Raw genomic sequence first — 15,009 nt, 5'->3', positions numbered from 1 at the left:
CTTCTCAGTTTTATGTGAACGTCTGTTAACCAACATCTGTTGGCATGTTATATACATGTCACTTTGTAACTGTCGAGGCCTTATTTGGCATTAACTCAACATCTGTCCATTGAGGCTCTGGTCCTCTGTGTAATAGTCAATTACTGTTACTTCAAGATGGGGTTTATTCTGTCTCCATCAAACACTGATGGAAGTGGTCAAACTTTTACACGATTTGGAAATATTCCTGCATTTTGTGCCCATCTGTTCCTGGGATGTCCAGCATTTTTGTTCACTCTATTTCAGTTTTCACATGTCTGTCAGTATGTTACTGGACAGTAACTCAAACCTTCTGTAGTGTAACTTCTTGTTTTACTGTACAGGGGTCAGTCATTGATGTAAGGATATGTTTCAGGTCATATCTACAATTGTGCACTTGATCAGATATTATATTCGACAGTCTCAGACCTCCTACCCTCCAAACCCCTAAACTGTGAATATCAACTTCTGCGAGTTGACATTGTGTTTGTATTTATAACTGCAGCACATTGTAAGAGGCATACCTTATACATTGACATAGAGTCACAGACATGTACAGCATGGAAACAGACCCTTCGGTCCAACCTGTCCGTGCCGACCAGATATCCCAACCCAATCTAGTCCCATCTGCCAGCACCTGGTGTTCCACAGGGGTCAGTATTGGGGCCACTGTTGTTTGTAATATACATAAATGATCTAGAAGAGGGCACTGTTGGTATGATCAGCAAGTTTGCAGATGACACAAAGATTGGTGGAGTGGGAGAAAGCATAAGGGACTGTCAGAGAATACAGGAGGATATACATAGATTGGAGAGTTTGGCGGAAAAGTGGCAGATGGTTTATGGGGAATACATGTGGCAAGTACTTCACACAGAGGGTGGTGGTCATTTGGAACGTGTTGCCAGCAGAGCTGGTAGAGGCAGGCACGGTAGATTCATTTAAGATGTGTCTGGACAGATGCATGAGTAGGTGGGGAGCAGAGGGATACAGACACTTAGGAATTGACCTAACAGGTTTAGACAGTACATTTGGATCAGCTCAGGCTTGGAGGGCCGATGGGCCTGTTCCTGGGCTGGAAATTTTCTTTGTTCAATATCCCTCCAAACTCTTCCAATATCATAAAATCCTCACATTGTGGAACAGCCATTTTAACGAACAAATCCACACCGACCCTCTGAAGACCATCTCACCCAGACTGATCCCATTGCTCTATCCTTGTAACCCTGCATTTTCCCATGACTTACGCACCTCACCTATTAATGCCTGAACACAATGGACAATTGCCAATGCACTGAACTTGTACATCTTTGGACTGAGAGAGAAAACTGCAACAATTGGCAGGAACACACACAGTCAGTTGACTGAGGTCTTTTGTTTATCTGAGGAAATAAAAATAAAATAATGTTTCTTTTCTGCTTTCTAGGGAAGATCAGTCACTATCAATATTATAGAGTGCAGCCGTTATACAGACATGGAGTCCTGCAGTACGGAGACAGGCCCTTTGGACCAAATTAGTCCACACTGACCAAAATGTCCATCCACACTAACCCCATTTCCCTGCACTTGCCCATATCCTTCTCAACATTTCCTATCCACATATGTGTCCAAATGCCTTTTCACTGTTATTCATGTACCCAATACAATCACTTCTGCTGGCAGCTCATTCATATGTGTACTACTGTCTGTGTAAAATGTTGCCCCTCAAGTTTCCTTTTATTCTCTCCCCACTTACCATAAAATGATGCCCTCTAGTCCTCGATTCCCCAACCCTGGGAAAATGGCTGAGTGCATTCACCCTATCCGTGCCTCACCTGATCTTATACTCCTTGACAAGGTTTCCCACAGTTTCCTACCATCTAAAAGAAAATAGCCCGAGCTTGTCCGATCTCTCCCAAATGCCAACTTCTGCAATGTCACGGCTGTTGTTACACTGTTTATGTCAGTTTCTCGTCAATAGACAGTCGTATTATATTCTAACAATTTATTGCTTTGAATTTCATTCTGGAACTGCCAGTTTGTTGTTTTCAGTCTTGTTTTTACTGAGTTTCTGTCAAATCACTGACATGTGAGCAAGGAAATGTCTCAACATCTAAGTTTCTGATGAAAGACATGGTTAATTTTTTTAAAGTCATGAAGACTTGTTATTAAATATGTCAGTATGTGATCTGTGAGTACACAGATATCAGGAAGTTACAGTTAAAGTGTATGGAGAATGATGCCTCCTAGTTCTGTCATGCATTGTAGAGTATTTACGAGATGTTGAAGAGGTTTTAAGAAGAATGTATGACCTTGAGGCGAAAAGAATAATGTCACTGATTAACAGTATAAATTTCAAAATCACACAACACCAGGTTAGAGTCCAACAGGTTTAATTGGAAGCACTAGCTTTTGGAGCACTGCTTCTTCATCAGGTGGTTGTGGAGAACACAATTCCAAGACACAGAATTTATAGCAAAAGTTTCGTGTGATGTAACTGAAATTATACATTGAAAAATACCTTGATTGTTTGTTAAGTCTCTCTTCTGTTACAATGACCATGACAGTTTCACTTCTTTCCGATGTAAATCCCAAAACCTTTTGTAAAAGTTCAGTACCCACAGGAAGGACCTCAACTGGGACCTTGGGTCCATGTCACACTACAGGTGACCACCATTGCACTATACACACAGGGACACTCCAACACACACACTCCTTTACACACACAGACACACACTCCCAAACTCACACATGCACCCTCACACAGACTTGGACACCTTTCCACTCGCTCTCTGTCTCACAGACACTCACAACACACACCACCACCTCCCCACGCCCCCCCCCCCCCCCCACACCCACACACAAACCCATATGTGCATTGTGATTGTGAGGCGAATTTGAACTTTGCTCAAAAACTGCATGAATTCATGTAAGACTTTGTTAACTCATTTTTTAGATTAGAATCAGTCCAAACATTCCAACACCAACAACAGAACACAGGGGGTGAACACCTTCAACATCTGATCTGGCCTGACACCAGTTACCCTGAGAATGTAACTTTTAAATAAAGTTTTGTGATTTACATCTGAAAGAAGTTAAACTGTCATGGTCATTCTAACAGATGAGAGACTTAACAAACAATCAAGGTATTTTTCAATGTATAATTTCAGTTACATCACACTGTAAACTTTTGCTATAAATTCTGTGTCTTACAATTGTTTATTCCACAACCACCTGATGAAGGAGCATCGCTCCGAAAGCTCGTGCTTCCAATTAAACCTGTTGGACTATTACCTGGTGTTGTGTGATTTTTTAACTGTGTACACCCCAACCCAACAGCAGCATATCCAAATCATTAACAATGTATCCAGAGTAAGGGACAGAGTTTAGAATATGAAGCTTTCTGTCGAAGAAAACAATGTGAAACTTGTTGATCTTGTTATATTTCACAGCCAGCCGTTAGTGCTGGTTGATCAGCTTAGGTAAAGGCTCGATAACCATATGTCTTTTTTAACAGACAGTTATTATTTTATTCAGGTTTCTGTCATGTTGAAGATCTCCGAGCAGAAAACCATCACAAAAGTCAGACATTTGTGGTATTTTCATCTGCCTCTGTGTATTCTGTCATAAGAAATGATCACAAATTGCTCCAGGTATGGTTGGAATCACATGTTCCTGCTTGCTGCCCATACCCAGAGACTCCCTTATCTAATAAAACAAAGACATATGGTTATCAAGTCTTCATCTCAGCTCATAAACCATCACCAACGGCTCACTGTGAAATAATAACAAGATCAGCAAGTTCCACATTTCTTTCTTCGCCTCATATTCTAAACGGTGTCCCTTACATTTTGAAAGTTTGTCACTGACAGCAGACAGTAACATTTACAGCATTTTGCATCCGGGCAATACTCGCATGGAGATTTGAAAATAAAATGTTAATCAGTGACATTTTCCCAGCATCTACTGCCCAACTCCCTTCAGAAAGTTCTCTTTTCCCCTAAAGGTCACACATTCTTCTTCAAACCTCTTCAACATCCCCTAAACGTTGTTTCAATTCCCAAACAGGTAGCTGCTCCATTCCCCAATCCGGAGAGGGCAGGGTGAGGAAGGCGGAAGCTACCGGCCCCTCATCATCAACCGCTTTCTTTCCAATTTGAAAAGCCCGCCAATATGTCATGAAAAGGTGAGACTTTAACACAGAAGAATGCACGAATACTCGAGTTAATCCTACTTTAAAAATGTATACTTTACATAGTCTCCCTTTACCTCATTCCCTAGCCCACTTCCATCTGCCCATTTCTGATCTTGAATGGGATTTTCTGAACTTGAAGCTCAGCGGAAACAAAAAAGGCGCCAAACACTGCAATGTGCAACTAATCATTTCTTTCACATTTCAAGAGCACCCGGTTATATTGCTCAAACATCAGATAACGTTCTCCGGCGTGGGCGCGTTAACAGCGAACACCGCCTTTCGAGAATATGTGAAAGTTGCCCTCCCTATTGGACTCGATCAGAGATCAGTAAAAGCTCCACATTTCCGATGCCAGTCTTGCTGCTGTTCTGGGGTTATTGCAGATCATTTTGAAAGGCTCTCACCGGCAGCAGTTCGAGCATTCTGCATCCGGACAATACTCGCATGGAGATTTGGAAATAAAACCCAAGTAAAATGGGACGGAGGGGGAAACATTTTCCTTGCTTGCCGGCGGGTGGTTTTGTTTGCCGGGAGTGAAACTCGGGGTTCATACCCCACAGGGAGCTTTTGCTCCTGAACTGATCCGAGTAACGCGGAAGCAGCTGAGAAATGACTGTGGCATTTAACATGATCTCCCTCCCGGGCAGGGATTACAGGATATACAGGAATATATCCGAGAATAAGGCGCGCATAGGGTCGGCGGGCACTCATTCATTGACACAATATCCATAAACCCCAAATACCGTGGAGACATTAACCGGACATACCCAGAACTATACTAGTCCAGCTGTTTCACGGAAGGTGTAAGGTGGCCCTTAAAAGAGCCGTTGGGTTTTTGTTGTCAGTACAATGGTGTCCTTCACTTGGAGCTGGTGTACTTGGTCACCGCCTTTGTACCCTCCGACACGGCGTGCTTGGCCAGCTCCCCGGGCAGCAGCAGCCGCACGGCGGTCTGGATCTCCCGGGAGCTGATGGTGCTGCGCTTGTTGTACTGGGCCAGGCGGGAAGCTTCCCCCGCGATGCGCTCGAAAATATCTTTGACGAACGAGTTCATGATGCTCATGGCCTTGGAGGAGATGCCGGTGTCGGGGTGAACCTGCTTCATCACTTTGTAGATGTAGATGGAGTAAGTTTCCTTCCTCGACCGCCTCCTCTTCTTGAGGCCCTTCGCTGCCGACTTCTTGACCATTTTCTTAGCGCCCTTTTTGGGGACTGGCTGTGCTTTCTTCTCATCCCCCATACTGCCGCTCACTTTCACACACAGTGTAAGGGGAAAGGGGGCTCCGAGCTCGCCTTTTATACACTGACCACCTCAATCATGCTAATGAGGGATGGGGAAGGCCTGCTTCCTGATTGGCTGCCTTACAGGAAATATTCACCTCGCTCTCATTGGTTCATGTGGGACACGATGCTGACCTGCAGAGAATCCGAAAATGTGGATCCATCAGGATCTGCAATGACATGGGGAACACAAACCGAAATCTTGAGCAGGGCTCAACCTCCGAGCTCACTCTAAATTGTGAGGCCCTAATACCGATTTATCCTGCAGCTTTTAATGATGGCTCTCTTTTCTCATCCATTTGAAAATTGGCATCACTTCTGATGTCAAGTGACAAAATGCAGTGCAATCTGACAGGGAGTGTGTTTCTCTCCTGGAAATGATGGAACTACTTGACAATTGCAGCTTGTTTGTGTTTCTTGCTCTACACTCTTTGTAGACACTCTCTGGACATTCTACGAGCATCTAATCGGTCAACCCCCTTCAGTTTTCTTTTCCCCTTAAGGTTCCCCATCCTTCTTCAATTCTCCAATGAGAATAGGCCCAAACTATTCATACATGCCTCAGAATAGCTGCCAGTGTGTGTAACACTGTCAGTTTTACTTTGATTACCTCCATAAATAAAAGGGAACTTTTATTGTGACCTGTGCCTTTTATTTTCTGATGACCACATGAATTATAATATAGTAATGTCCAATAAACATGCTTCACAAAAAGAGAAATTCAATAAAACAAATGATTTCTTTCAGTGTCAAGAACGTAGTGCTGGAAAAACGCAGCAGGCCAGGCAGCCTCCGAGGAACAGGAGAATCGATGTTTCGGGCAGAAGCCCTTCATCCGGAAGCCCGTCCCTTCCTGATGAAGGGATTATGCCCAAAATGTCAATTCTCCTGCTCCTCGGACGCTGCCTGGCCTGCTGTGCTTTTCCAGCAGTACACTCTCAACTCTGATCTCCAGCACCTGCAATCCTCACTTTCTCCAGATTTGTTTCAGTTCCTGAGTGTATATTTTGGATGGGAATTCAGTCTATCCATCTTCAAAATAGTGCGCATGTCAATGGGCTACAAATGGTGAAATGTGTTCAGATACAGCTGGTAATATGTACCCGTCAGTCTCTGCAATGTAAATGTGTGAGTTTATTTACCAGCCTGTCCCAGTCAGTTTCTGATCTGTCAATCTAAGAGTGTCAGTAATAGTCTGTACTGATCAGTTTCTGGTATGTTAATGCGTCAATGCATTTATCAATTTGTACCTGTCAGTTGCAGCCAATGTGAATGTGAGAGTGCCGTTATCAATCTCTGCCCATCAGATTCTGCTGTGTGAACGAGACTGTCATTTTCAGTCTATGCCTGTCAGGTTGGTCATATGAACAAGTGATGGTCAATTAATGTGTCCCTGTCAGTTGTTGCAATACAAATATGTGAATGTAGTTATTGTCCATGTCACTTTCTGCTGTGTGCACACAGGTATGTAGTTATCAATCTGTACCTATCAGTTGGTGCTCTGTGCATGTAGGTGCATTTATCAATCTATTCCTGACAGTCATTCCAATGTAAAAGTGAACTTATCAATCTTTCACTATTAATTTTTGCTCTCTGAATCTGTACCTGTCAAAGTTTACGTACCTATGAGTTTACCTGAATTGAGGTCTGATCTGCCCCGTCAGACTTTGTGTGAATCTATAAATGGAGTTTCCAATCGATATTGTTATCGATAGTGTATGGTTTTCAAATTTCCATGCCAGTTTCTGCTACGTGAGAGAGGGTGTTGTTATCAATCTGGAACTGTCAGTGTTTGGCTTTGAGAATGTGTAAATACATTTATCACTCTGTACCTGTCAGGTACATGTGAGACTCTCCTAAACGTTGAGTGTCTTTATCAAATTGATTCGACGTTTCGGGCACAGGCCCTTCTTCAGGAATCGGGATGGAGGTGTACAGGGACTGGATGTCCATGTCCATACCAGTCAGTTTCTTCAATGTGAATTTGTGAGCATGTTTGAATCCACCTCTACCAGTTTCTACCAAGTCAATATGTGAGGCAGTTACCAACCTGCACCTCTCAGATTCTGCTGTGAAATTGAGTGTAGCTAACAAACTGTATCTGTGAGATTATGTTACGTGAAAGTGGGAGTGTTATTATTGATTTGTTCCTGTGATTTTCTGTTATTGACAAGAGGAGTGTCATTACCAATCTGTCCCTGTCAGTGTCTCTTCTGTATATCTGAGAAAGTAATACATCCGTCCATGTGAGTGTTTGCTATGTGAATGATATTGGTTGATATGTGCACTATCTGGCAGTTTCAGCTATGAGAATGAGTATTGCTATCAGTCACTTACCAGTCAGTTTCTGCTTGGTGAATATATGAGTGTATTTATCAATCATTCCTTGTCAGTATCTCTCTTGTGAATATGTGAATGAGGTTATCAATTTATAAAGCTTTCAGTTTCAGCTATGTCCAAATCGAAATAAACTTATTAATTTCTTCCTGTCAGACTCTGCTTTGTGAATATAGTGCAATTATCAATCTGTCTTTGCTGTGAGCATCCAAATATAGTTATCAACATGGACATGTCAGCTTTCACAATGCAAATATGTGTGTGTTTTCCCAACTAATGCATGACTGCAGTTATTAATCTGTGCCAATTAATCTCTGTTTGCTATATCAATATGTGAGAGTGGATCTGTACCGGTCGGTTTCTCCTATGCGAACGTAGTTATCAAATTTTTCCTGTTTAGTTTCTGCTTTGTGTAGTGATTAATCTATACCTGTCAGTTTCCGCAAGGTGAATGCATGAGCTGTGTCATGCATATGTACCTATCAGACTCTACTCTGTGAATACATCAAAGCAGGTATCGTGCTGTGCCCGTCAGTTTCTGCTCTGTAAATCTGAGAGTGTAGTTATTAATCTGAACTTGTCAGTTTTGGGTTTGTGCATGTGTGTATTTCTCCTATTTGTATATATGAACTTAGTTATCATTCTGTAATGGTGGAGGGTAGGGAACTTGGGGAAATAATTATTGATGTTTTGAAAACAGTATACATGACAGAAAAGAAGGTCCTTGAGGTATTTAAAAAAACATAAAGGTGACTAAATCTCTGGAACATCATCAAGTATATCTCGGGATGTAGTGGAAAACTTATATTGATAAAATCAAAAAATGACATTCAGTTTTCTTTCTTTTTTGTAATATTTCATAGGGAGGATCCCTGTCAGTTACTGCAATATGAATGTGTGACTGTGGATATCAAATCTGTACTTGTCAGTTTCTATGTGAATATGTGGGTGTAGTTATCAATCATAGTGTCTGCAATATGAATTACACTGCCATTATCAGTCTCTACCTGTCAGTTTGTGCTACATCCATATGTGATTTTAGTTATCGATCTGTACCTGTGTCGGTTTCTGTCATATCAATGTGTGGGTGTCATCATCAATCTGTCCCTGTCAGTTACTGCAATGTGAATGGGTGACTGTAGTTCTCAAGCTGTAACTGTTTCTGCCATGTGAATATGAGCATAGTTATCTTCAGTTTCTAACAGCAAATGTGAGAGGATAGTTGTCATTCTATACCTGTCAGTTTTTGCTTGTCAATCTGAGTATAGTTATCGATGCTCGGTGAAAGTGTGAGATGAGTTATTGATGCAATGTGACACTAGGAGTATTATGGTTATTAATCTGTTCCTGTCAGGTTCTGCTGTGTCGACATGATAGATTTGTTATCAAACTTTCTCTGTCAGTAACTACCATGTGAAAGTCTGAGTATATTTACCAATCTGTTCCTGTCAGTTTCAGCTCTGTGTATCTGAATGTACAGTTACAGTTATTAATCTGTAACTGTCAGTATCCACTATGTGAATGTGTGAATGCATTTATCAATCTTTCTCTATTCGCTTCTGTGTTGTAAGTATGTGAATGTGCTTAGTAATTTATCCCTGCCAGTTCTGTTATGTAAGTATGTAAATATAGTTACCACTTTCTCCTTTTCAGTTTGTACTATGTGTTAGAAACTGTACTCAACAATCTATATATACATGTTTCTGCAATGTGAGCAAGGAACTACAGTTATCGATCTTCTTTTGTACGCTTCTGCCCTGTAAATTTATAAGTATAGTCATCAATCTGCACATGCCAGCTTCTGCTTTGTGAATCTGTGAATTTAGTTATCAATCTATGCCTGTCAGTTCTGCTCAGTTCATTTGTTTTGTGTAATGGATTGTGTCATGGAAAAGTGAAGAGATTTCTCACTCTTTCAGTGCACAGTCTAACTGGGAGGAATGATATCAGGGGCTGTTCTTCAGGATGCCATCAGCTTTTCTCAGAGAATAGTTACATACTTTTGTGAATAATGCTGAGAAATGGATAGGTGTTACATTCTGTTGTTAATGTGTGAGGGAAAGGGCAACAAACAAATAAACTGTATTGCAGCTGACTGACCAAAGCTTTCCTTCTACAGGAAAAAGAACTGGCTAGTTCATTTCATTGTTCTATTCTGAATCTATGGGGAATGGAGAGAAAAAAGAAACTAGTCTTTCCACGGTTGTGTCTGACTGTTTGTTTGGATAAGTCTCTGGAAACTAAGCTCAATCTAAGTCTGATTCAATCAGGTCTGAAACTGTGGAAAGGAAATTCTGTTCAGTAGTGTGACGGTGCAAGTCATTAGCAGTACTCTTATGATGCTCTTTTGGTGGGAATGTCAATAGCAAAATGACTTGTGCTTTCTGTCATACAGTGGGGAATATTTAAACCATCCAGGTAAATTTAGCAGCTGTACAAAACTCTGGTGTGGCCACACTTGGAGTATCGCCTACATTTGTGGTAACCACATTGTACGAAGGATGTGGAAACATTGCAAAGTGCACCGAGAAGATTCACCAGGACGTTGCCTTCATATGAAGGCAAAGCCCTATGAGGAAAGGCTGAGGGACATGAAGCTCTTCTCATTAGAGAGAAGAACGTTAAGAGGTGACTTAAGAGAGATAGACAACATGATCAGAGGATTTGTTAGGGTGGACAGTGAGAACCATTTTCCTCGGATGGTGATGGCTCACACGAGGGGATATGTGTGAATGTGAATTAAATTAGCTTTAAATTGAGGGGTGATAGATGTAGGACAGATGTCAGAGGTAGGTTCTTTACTCAGAGAGTAGTAAGAGCATGGAATGACTGGAATGACCTCCCTGCAACAGTAGTCGACTTGCCAACTGTGAAGGCATTTAAATGGTCATTGGATAAATATATGGATGATAATGGAATAGTGTAGGTTAGATGGGCGTCAGGTTGGGTTATAGAACATAGAACAATACAGCACAGAACAGGCCCTTCGGCCCACGATGTTGTGCCGAACATTTGTCCTAGCTTAAGCACCCATCCATGTACCAATCCAATTGCCGCTTAAAGGTCACCAAAGATTCTGACTCTACCACTCCCACAGGCAGCACATTCCATGCCCCCACCACTCTGGGTAAAGAACCCACCCCTGACATCTCCCCGAAACCTTCCACCCTTCACCTTAAATTTATGTCCCCTTGTAACACTCTGTTGCACCCGGGGAAAAAGTTTCTGAGTGTCTACTCCATCTATTCGTCTGATCATCTTATAAACCTCTATCAAGTCACCCCTCATCCTTCGCCATTCCAACGAGAAAAGCCCTAGCACTCTCAACCTATCCTCGTATGACCTATTCTCCATTCCAGGCAACATTCTGGTAAATCTTCTCTGCCCCTTCTCCAAAGCGTCCACATCGTTCCTAAAGTGAGGCGACCAGAACTGCACACAGTACTCCAAATGTGGCCTAACCAAAGTCCTGTACAGTTGCAACATCACTTCACGACTCTTGAATTCAATCCCTCTGCTAATGAACGCTAAGGGGTTTCACAGGTCAGTGCAACATCAAGGGTGAATGGCCTGTAATGGGCTGTAATATTCAATGTTCTGTGTAAAGAGAATTTACAAATTACAAGATTTGGCTAATTGATCTTTCTTCATCAGAATAAAAGGTGATTATTTGATTCTATGGTTAATTTGAGGAAATGACATTCTATTTTCTTCCTTTTTTGTAATATTTCATTGGGTGGGACAAGTGGGACTCTTTGTACAAGGTTGAAGTGAATTTGGGAACAAAGTTACACAAAGTTTTTTTTAAAAATGAACTTATTGCTGGGTAGAGGGAAAACATGGTTTCTCTGCCTGCAAGCTGAACAAGGTTAGAATTCTGTTGAGATAAAGGAGGGGTTGGCAGCTCCTCTGCTGCCATGACACACATTGAAATGGAATGCTGGCTGAATGGGATTAGGTGCTTGTTTTTGTAAAACATTTTGTATGCATTCACGTCTGTTTCCTGCAATGTACATGGATGTACATTGTTATTAGTCTTTGTACCCTGTGTTTTGATATGTTGAGTGTCTCTGGGACTCAATCTGAATCAGTCAGTTCCTTTGTGTATGTGTGTGTGCTCAGTAATGATTCACTAATTGTCATATTTGGTTGTTGAAATGATGTAACAGTGTGATGTCATTATCTTTCTGGTTTGTGAAATTTAAAATGCCCTTATTAAATACAATCTTCATTTACTCCCCAATTATGTACTTTAGACAAGGAGTCTAACACTTCAAACATGGTGTGAATGTTAATGCATTATGAATGATATTAATTGGAAGTGGGAAGACATCTATGGAGAATGGAGAGAAAAAAGAAACTTGTCTTTCCACGGTTGTGTCTGACTATTTGTTTGGATAAGTCTCTGGAAACTGAACTCAATCTAAGTCTGTTTCAATCTGACCTGAGACTGTGGAAAGGAAATTCTCCACTCTGACAGCAGTAACATACCTGGTGTTTGTTGGAAGCAGCTGATCACACTTAGCTTTGTACTGAGGAAATATTAGGTTGCCTTGGTCCTTGGAATATTTGCTTGGAGAGAGACAGAAGATTTTTCAGCTGTAAACCAACATTAAGACATGTTAGGCAAGATCAAACTGATCAGTGTGGCATTCAGTTAATAATCATTAGGGATTTTTGAAACTCAGCAATTCGAACAGAACCAGATTTTGATTCCACTTTCACCTTGAGCTGCCCCTCATCTCCTTTTCTTTTATTTCCATTTGTTAACGATTGGGTGAGATCCAGAAACTAACATCAGTACACCTCCATGACTGGGAATTCCTGATGCAGCTGCAATGGTGACATACATCAATATCAAGTTGCCAATACACTACTTGAAGGGAAGTAGAGGCGCTATTTCTAATGTTTCACTCGAAACTTTGAATCTGTTGAGTCTAGTACGTGTCCTTTCTGGGATTGTCACACAATTATAGTCTGTGCATCCATTATTCACTGCCCAATATCAACAGACAGCCTGAAACAGGAGCCAAACAATGAATTGCCATCAGTGTTCAGAGGATTGCAAACCACAGGAATGTCCCACAGCAGCTCCTTCCCGCTCTGTCTCCCCCAGCAGCCCCCCACCCACACACAGCCCGAGAAAGGCCTCCCCCTTCCCCCCCAGCCCGCTCACTCCAAGTTCCGGGCCCAGTTCCTGCTCCGCTCGGCATCTCCCAACCAGCTCCCGGTTCTCCCCTCCCTCCCCCCGAATCAATCCGGGGGTGGGAGCCCCCTGTGTGTCCCAGGCTCCCATCCCGATGTGCTGCTGGAAGGAGCCCCTGCTGTTCCCTCCCTTCCCTGGGCTCGGAGCTCTCCATTGCGGTCTGTTTCAAACAAACCGCTTCCACTCACTGAGTAAATGCTCCTCAATGGCCGCGCGGGGGCAGGGCCTCACGCATGCGCTCCTCTCCGCAGGAACAATCGGCTTTGGGACCAGTGACAGCCTCACGCATGCGCCGCTCTCCCCCGCCCCTGGATCCCAGAAACAAACATCAATTGGTCATTTCCCCAATTCCCTTTTCTCCCAGTTCCTGTGGCTGTGGGGGAAAGGGCAGAGAACGTTTCAAGGTGGGACATTGTCCCTTTATGAGGCTCCAATGGAGCTCCTTCCCCGGTCACGTTCATAACTCCTCCCCCCTCCCACCTCCTCGCGGCTTCATTGCAATCCGATCAGGGAGTGGACAAGCTGACGGCCATTCGACCCATCTAATGTGGGCTACCATTCGATAACATCATGTCTGCGTATTAAATTCCTGCCGAACTTCTTCCCATGAGTATTAACGCTTTGTCGAAAGTGTCATGCAGAGAGTTAGAATAAATGGGAGATATTCACAAATGCAGCTAAAAGAGTCAGAGAGATGTACAGCACGGAAACAGACCCTTCGGTCCAACTCGGCCGTGCCGAGCAGTTATCATCACCTCATGCAGTCCCATTTGCCAGCACTTTCCCCATTACCCTATAAACCCTTCCTATTCATACAGCCATCCTGATACCTTTTCACTGTTGTAAACGTACCAGCCTCCACCACATCCTCTGGCAGCTCATTCCTTACATGCAACCACCCTCTGCGTAAAAAAGACTACCGCTTAGGTCCCTTTTAAACTTTACCCCTCTCACCATAAATCTTTGTACTCTGGTTCTGGACTCCCCCACCCCAGGGAAAAAGACATTGTCTGTTTATTATATCCATGCCCTCATAATTTTATAAAAGCTCGATACGGTCCTCCAACATTCCAGGGAAAACAATCCCAGCCTCTCCCTGTAGCTCCACTCCTCTAACCATGGCAACATCCTTGCAAGTCTTTTCTGAACCCTTTCAAGTTTCACAACATCCTGTGACAGGAGGGAGACCGGAAATGCACACACTATTCCCAAAGTGACCTAACCAATGTCCCTTACAGCCACTGCATGAATTCCCAACTTCTCCAAATCAAAGCCTTTACCAACAAAGCAAAGCGTACGAAATGCCTCATTTACTGTTCTATCTACCTGCAACTCGACTTTCAAGAAACTATGAACCTGCACTCCAAGGTCTCTTTGCTCAGCAACGCTCCCAAGGACCATGCCATTACGTGTATAGGTCCTGTCCTGATACGCCATTCCAAATGTAGCATTTCACATTTATCTAAATTCAACTCCATCTGCCAGTCCTCAGCCCATTGGCCCATCTGGACAAGATCCCGTTGTACTCTGAGTTAACCTTCTTCGTTGTCCACGACAACTCCAATTTTGATGTCATCTGCAAACTAACTATCTATATCTTCTGTGTTCACATCCAAATGATTTATAGAAATAATGAAAAGCAGTGGACCCAGCACCAATGTTGCAGGGTGTCTGGTGTCGCAGTTGTAGTTTCTGAATCTCGGGTCAGGAGGCCGGGCTAAAGCCCTACCTGGACTAGAGGTGTGTAATATCAAGTCTGCGACTGGATGCAAATGCCAGTTTATAGCAGCTGACTGACTTTAGTGTCAGAGAGTGTGGAACTGTCAAACACAGCCATTCAGGCAGCATCTAAGGAGCAAGAGAATCAATGTTTTGAGCAGAAGCTCTTCATCAGGAATGAGGGGGTGGTCCGAGGAGGGGGAGAGATAATTGGGAGGCAGGTGGGGTTGGGGGGGGAAGGTACCCGAGAATGTGATAGGTAGATGAAGTTGGGGTG

The 15,009-nt window shown here is 42.9% G+C and overlaps 1 protein-coding gene across 2 annotated transcripts; it reads right to left on the bottom strand.

Annotated features, from left to right (window-relative positions):
- Nucleotides 1-4,158: 4,158 nt before the first annotated feature.
- On the bottom strand, nucleotides 4,159-12,874 carry LOC148135350 (histone H2B 7-like). Of its 2 annotated transcripts, none has more exons than XM_087984775.1 (3): nucleotides 12,533-12,874; nucleotides 12,299-12,406; nucleotides 4,159-5,640 (listed from the first exon to the last, which is right to left on the bottom strand). In XM_087984775.1, the coding sequence occupies exon 3, from the start codon at nucleotides 5,427-5,429 to the stop codon at nucleotides 5,049-5,051; it is 381 nt and encodes a 126-aa protein (XP_087840901.1). In that variant the 5' UTR covers nucleotides 5,430-5,640; nucleotides 12,299-12,406; nucleotides 12,533-12,874; the 3' UTR covers nucleotides 4,159-5,048. The 2 variants fall into 2 exon arrangements, with proteins under 2 accessions (XP_087840901.1, XP_087840902.1); XM_087984776.1 differs by having other exon boundaries at nucleotides 4,159-5,605.
- Between the last annotated feature and the right edge of the window lie 2,135 nt (nucleotides 12,875-15,009).

This window comes from Chiloscyllium plagiosum, unplaced genomic scaffold, assembly GCF_037043375.1.
Source record: "Chiloscyllium plagiosum isolate Xiang-an unplaced genomic scaffold, Cpla_swu_hap1 HiC_scaffold_49, whole genome shotgun sequence".
In the NCBI taxonomy this organism is placed as follows: Eukaryota; Metazoa; Chordata; class Chondrichthyes; order Orectolobiformes; family Hemiscylliidae; genus Chiloscyllium; species Chiloscyllium plagiosum.
This window is presented reverse-complemented; position numbering and strand designations above follow the sequence as displayed.

Excerpts from the sequence above, each read along its gene's own strand:
- LOC148135350 (XM_087984775.1), bottom strand. The coding sequence starts at position 5,429 with ATGGGGGATGAGAAGAAAGCACAGCCAGTCCCCAAAAAGGGCGCTAAG.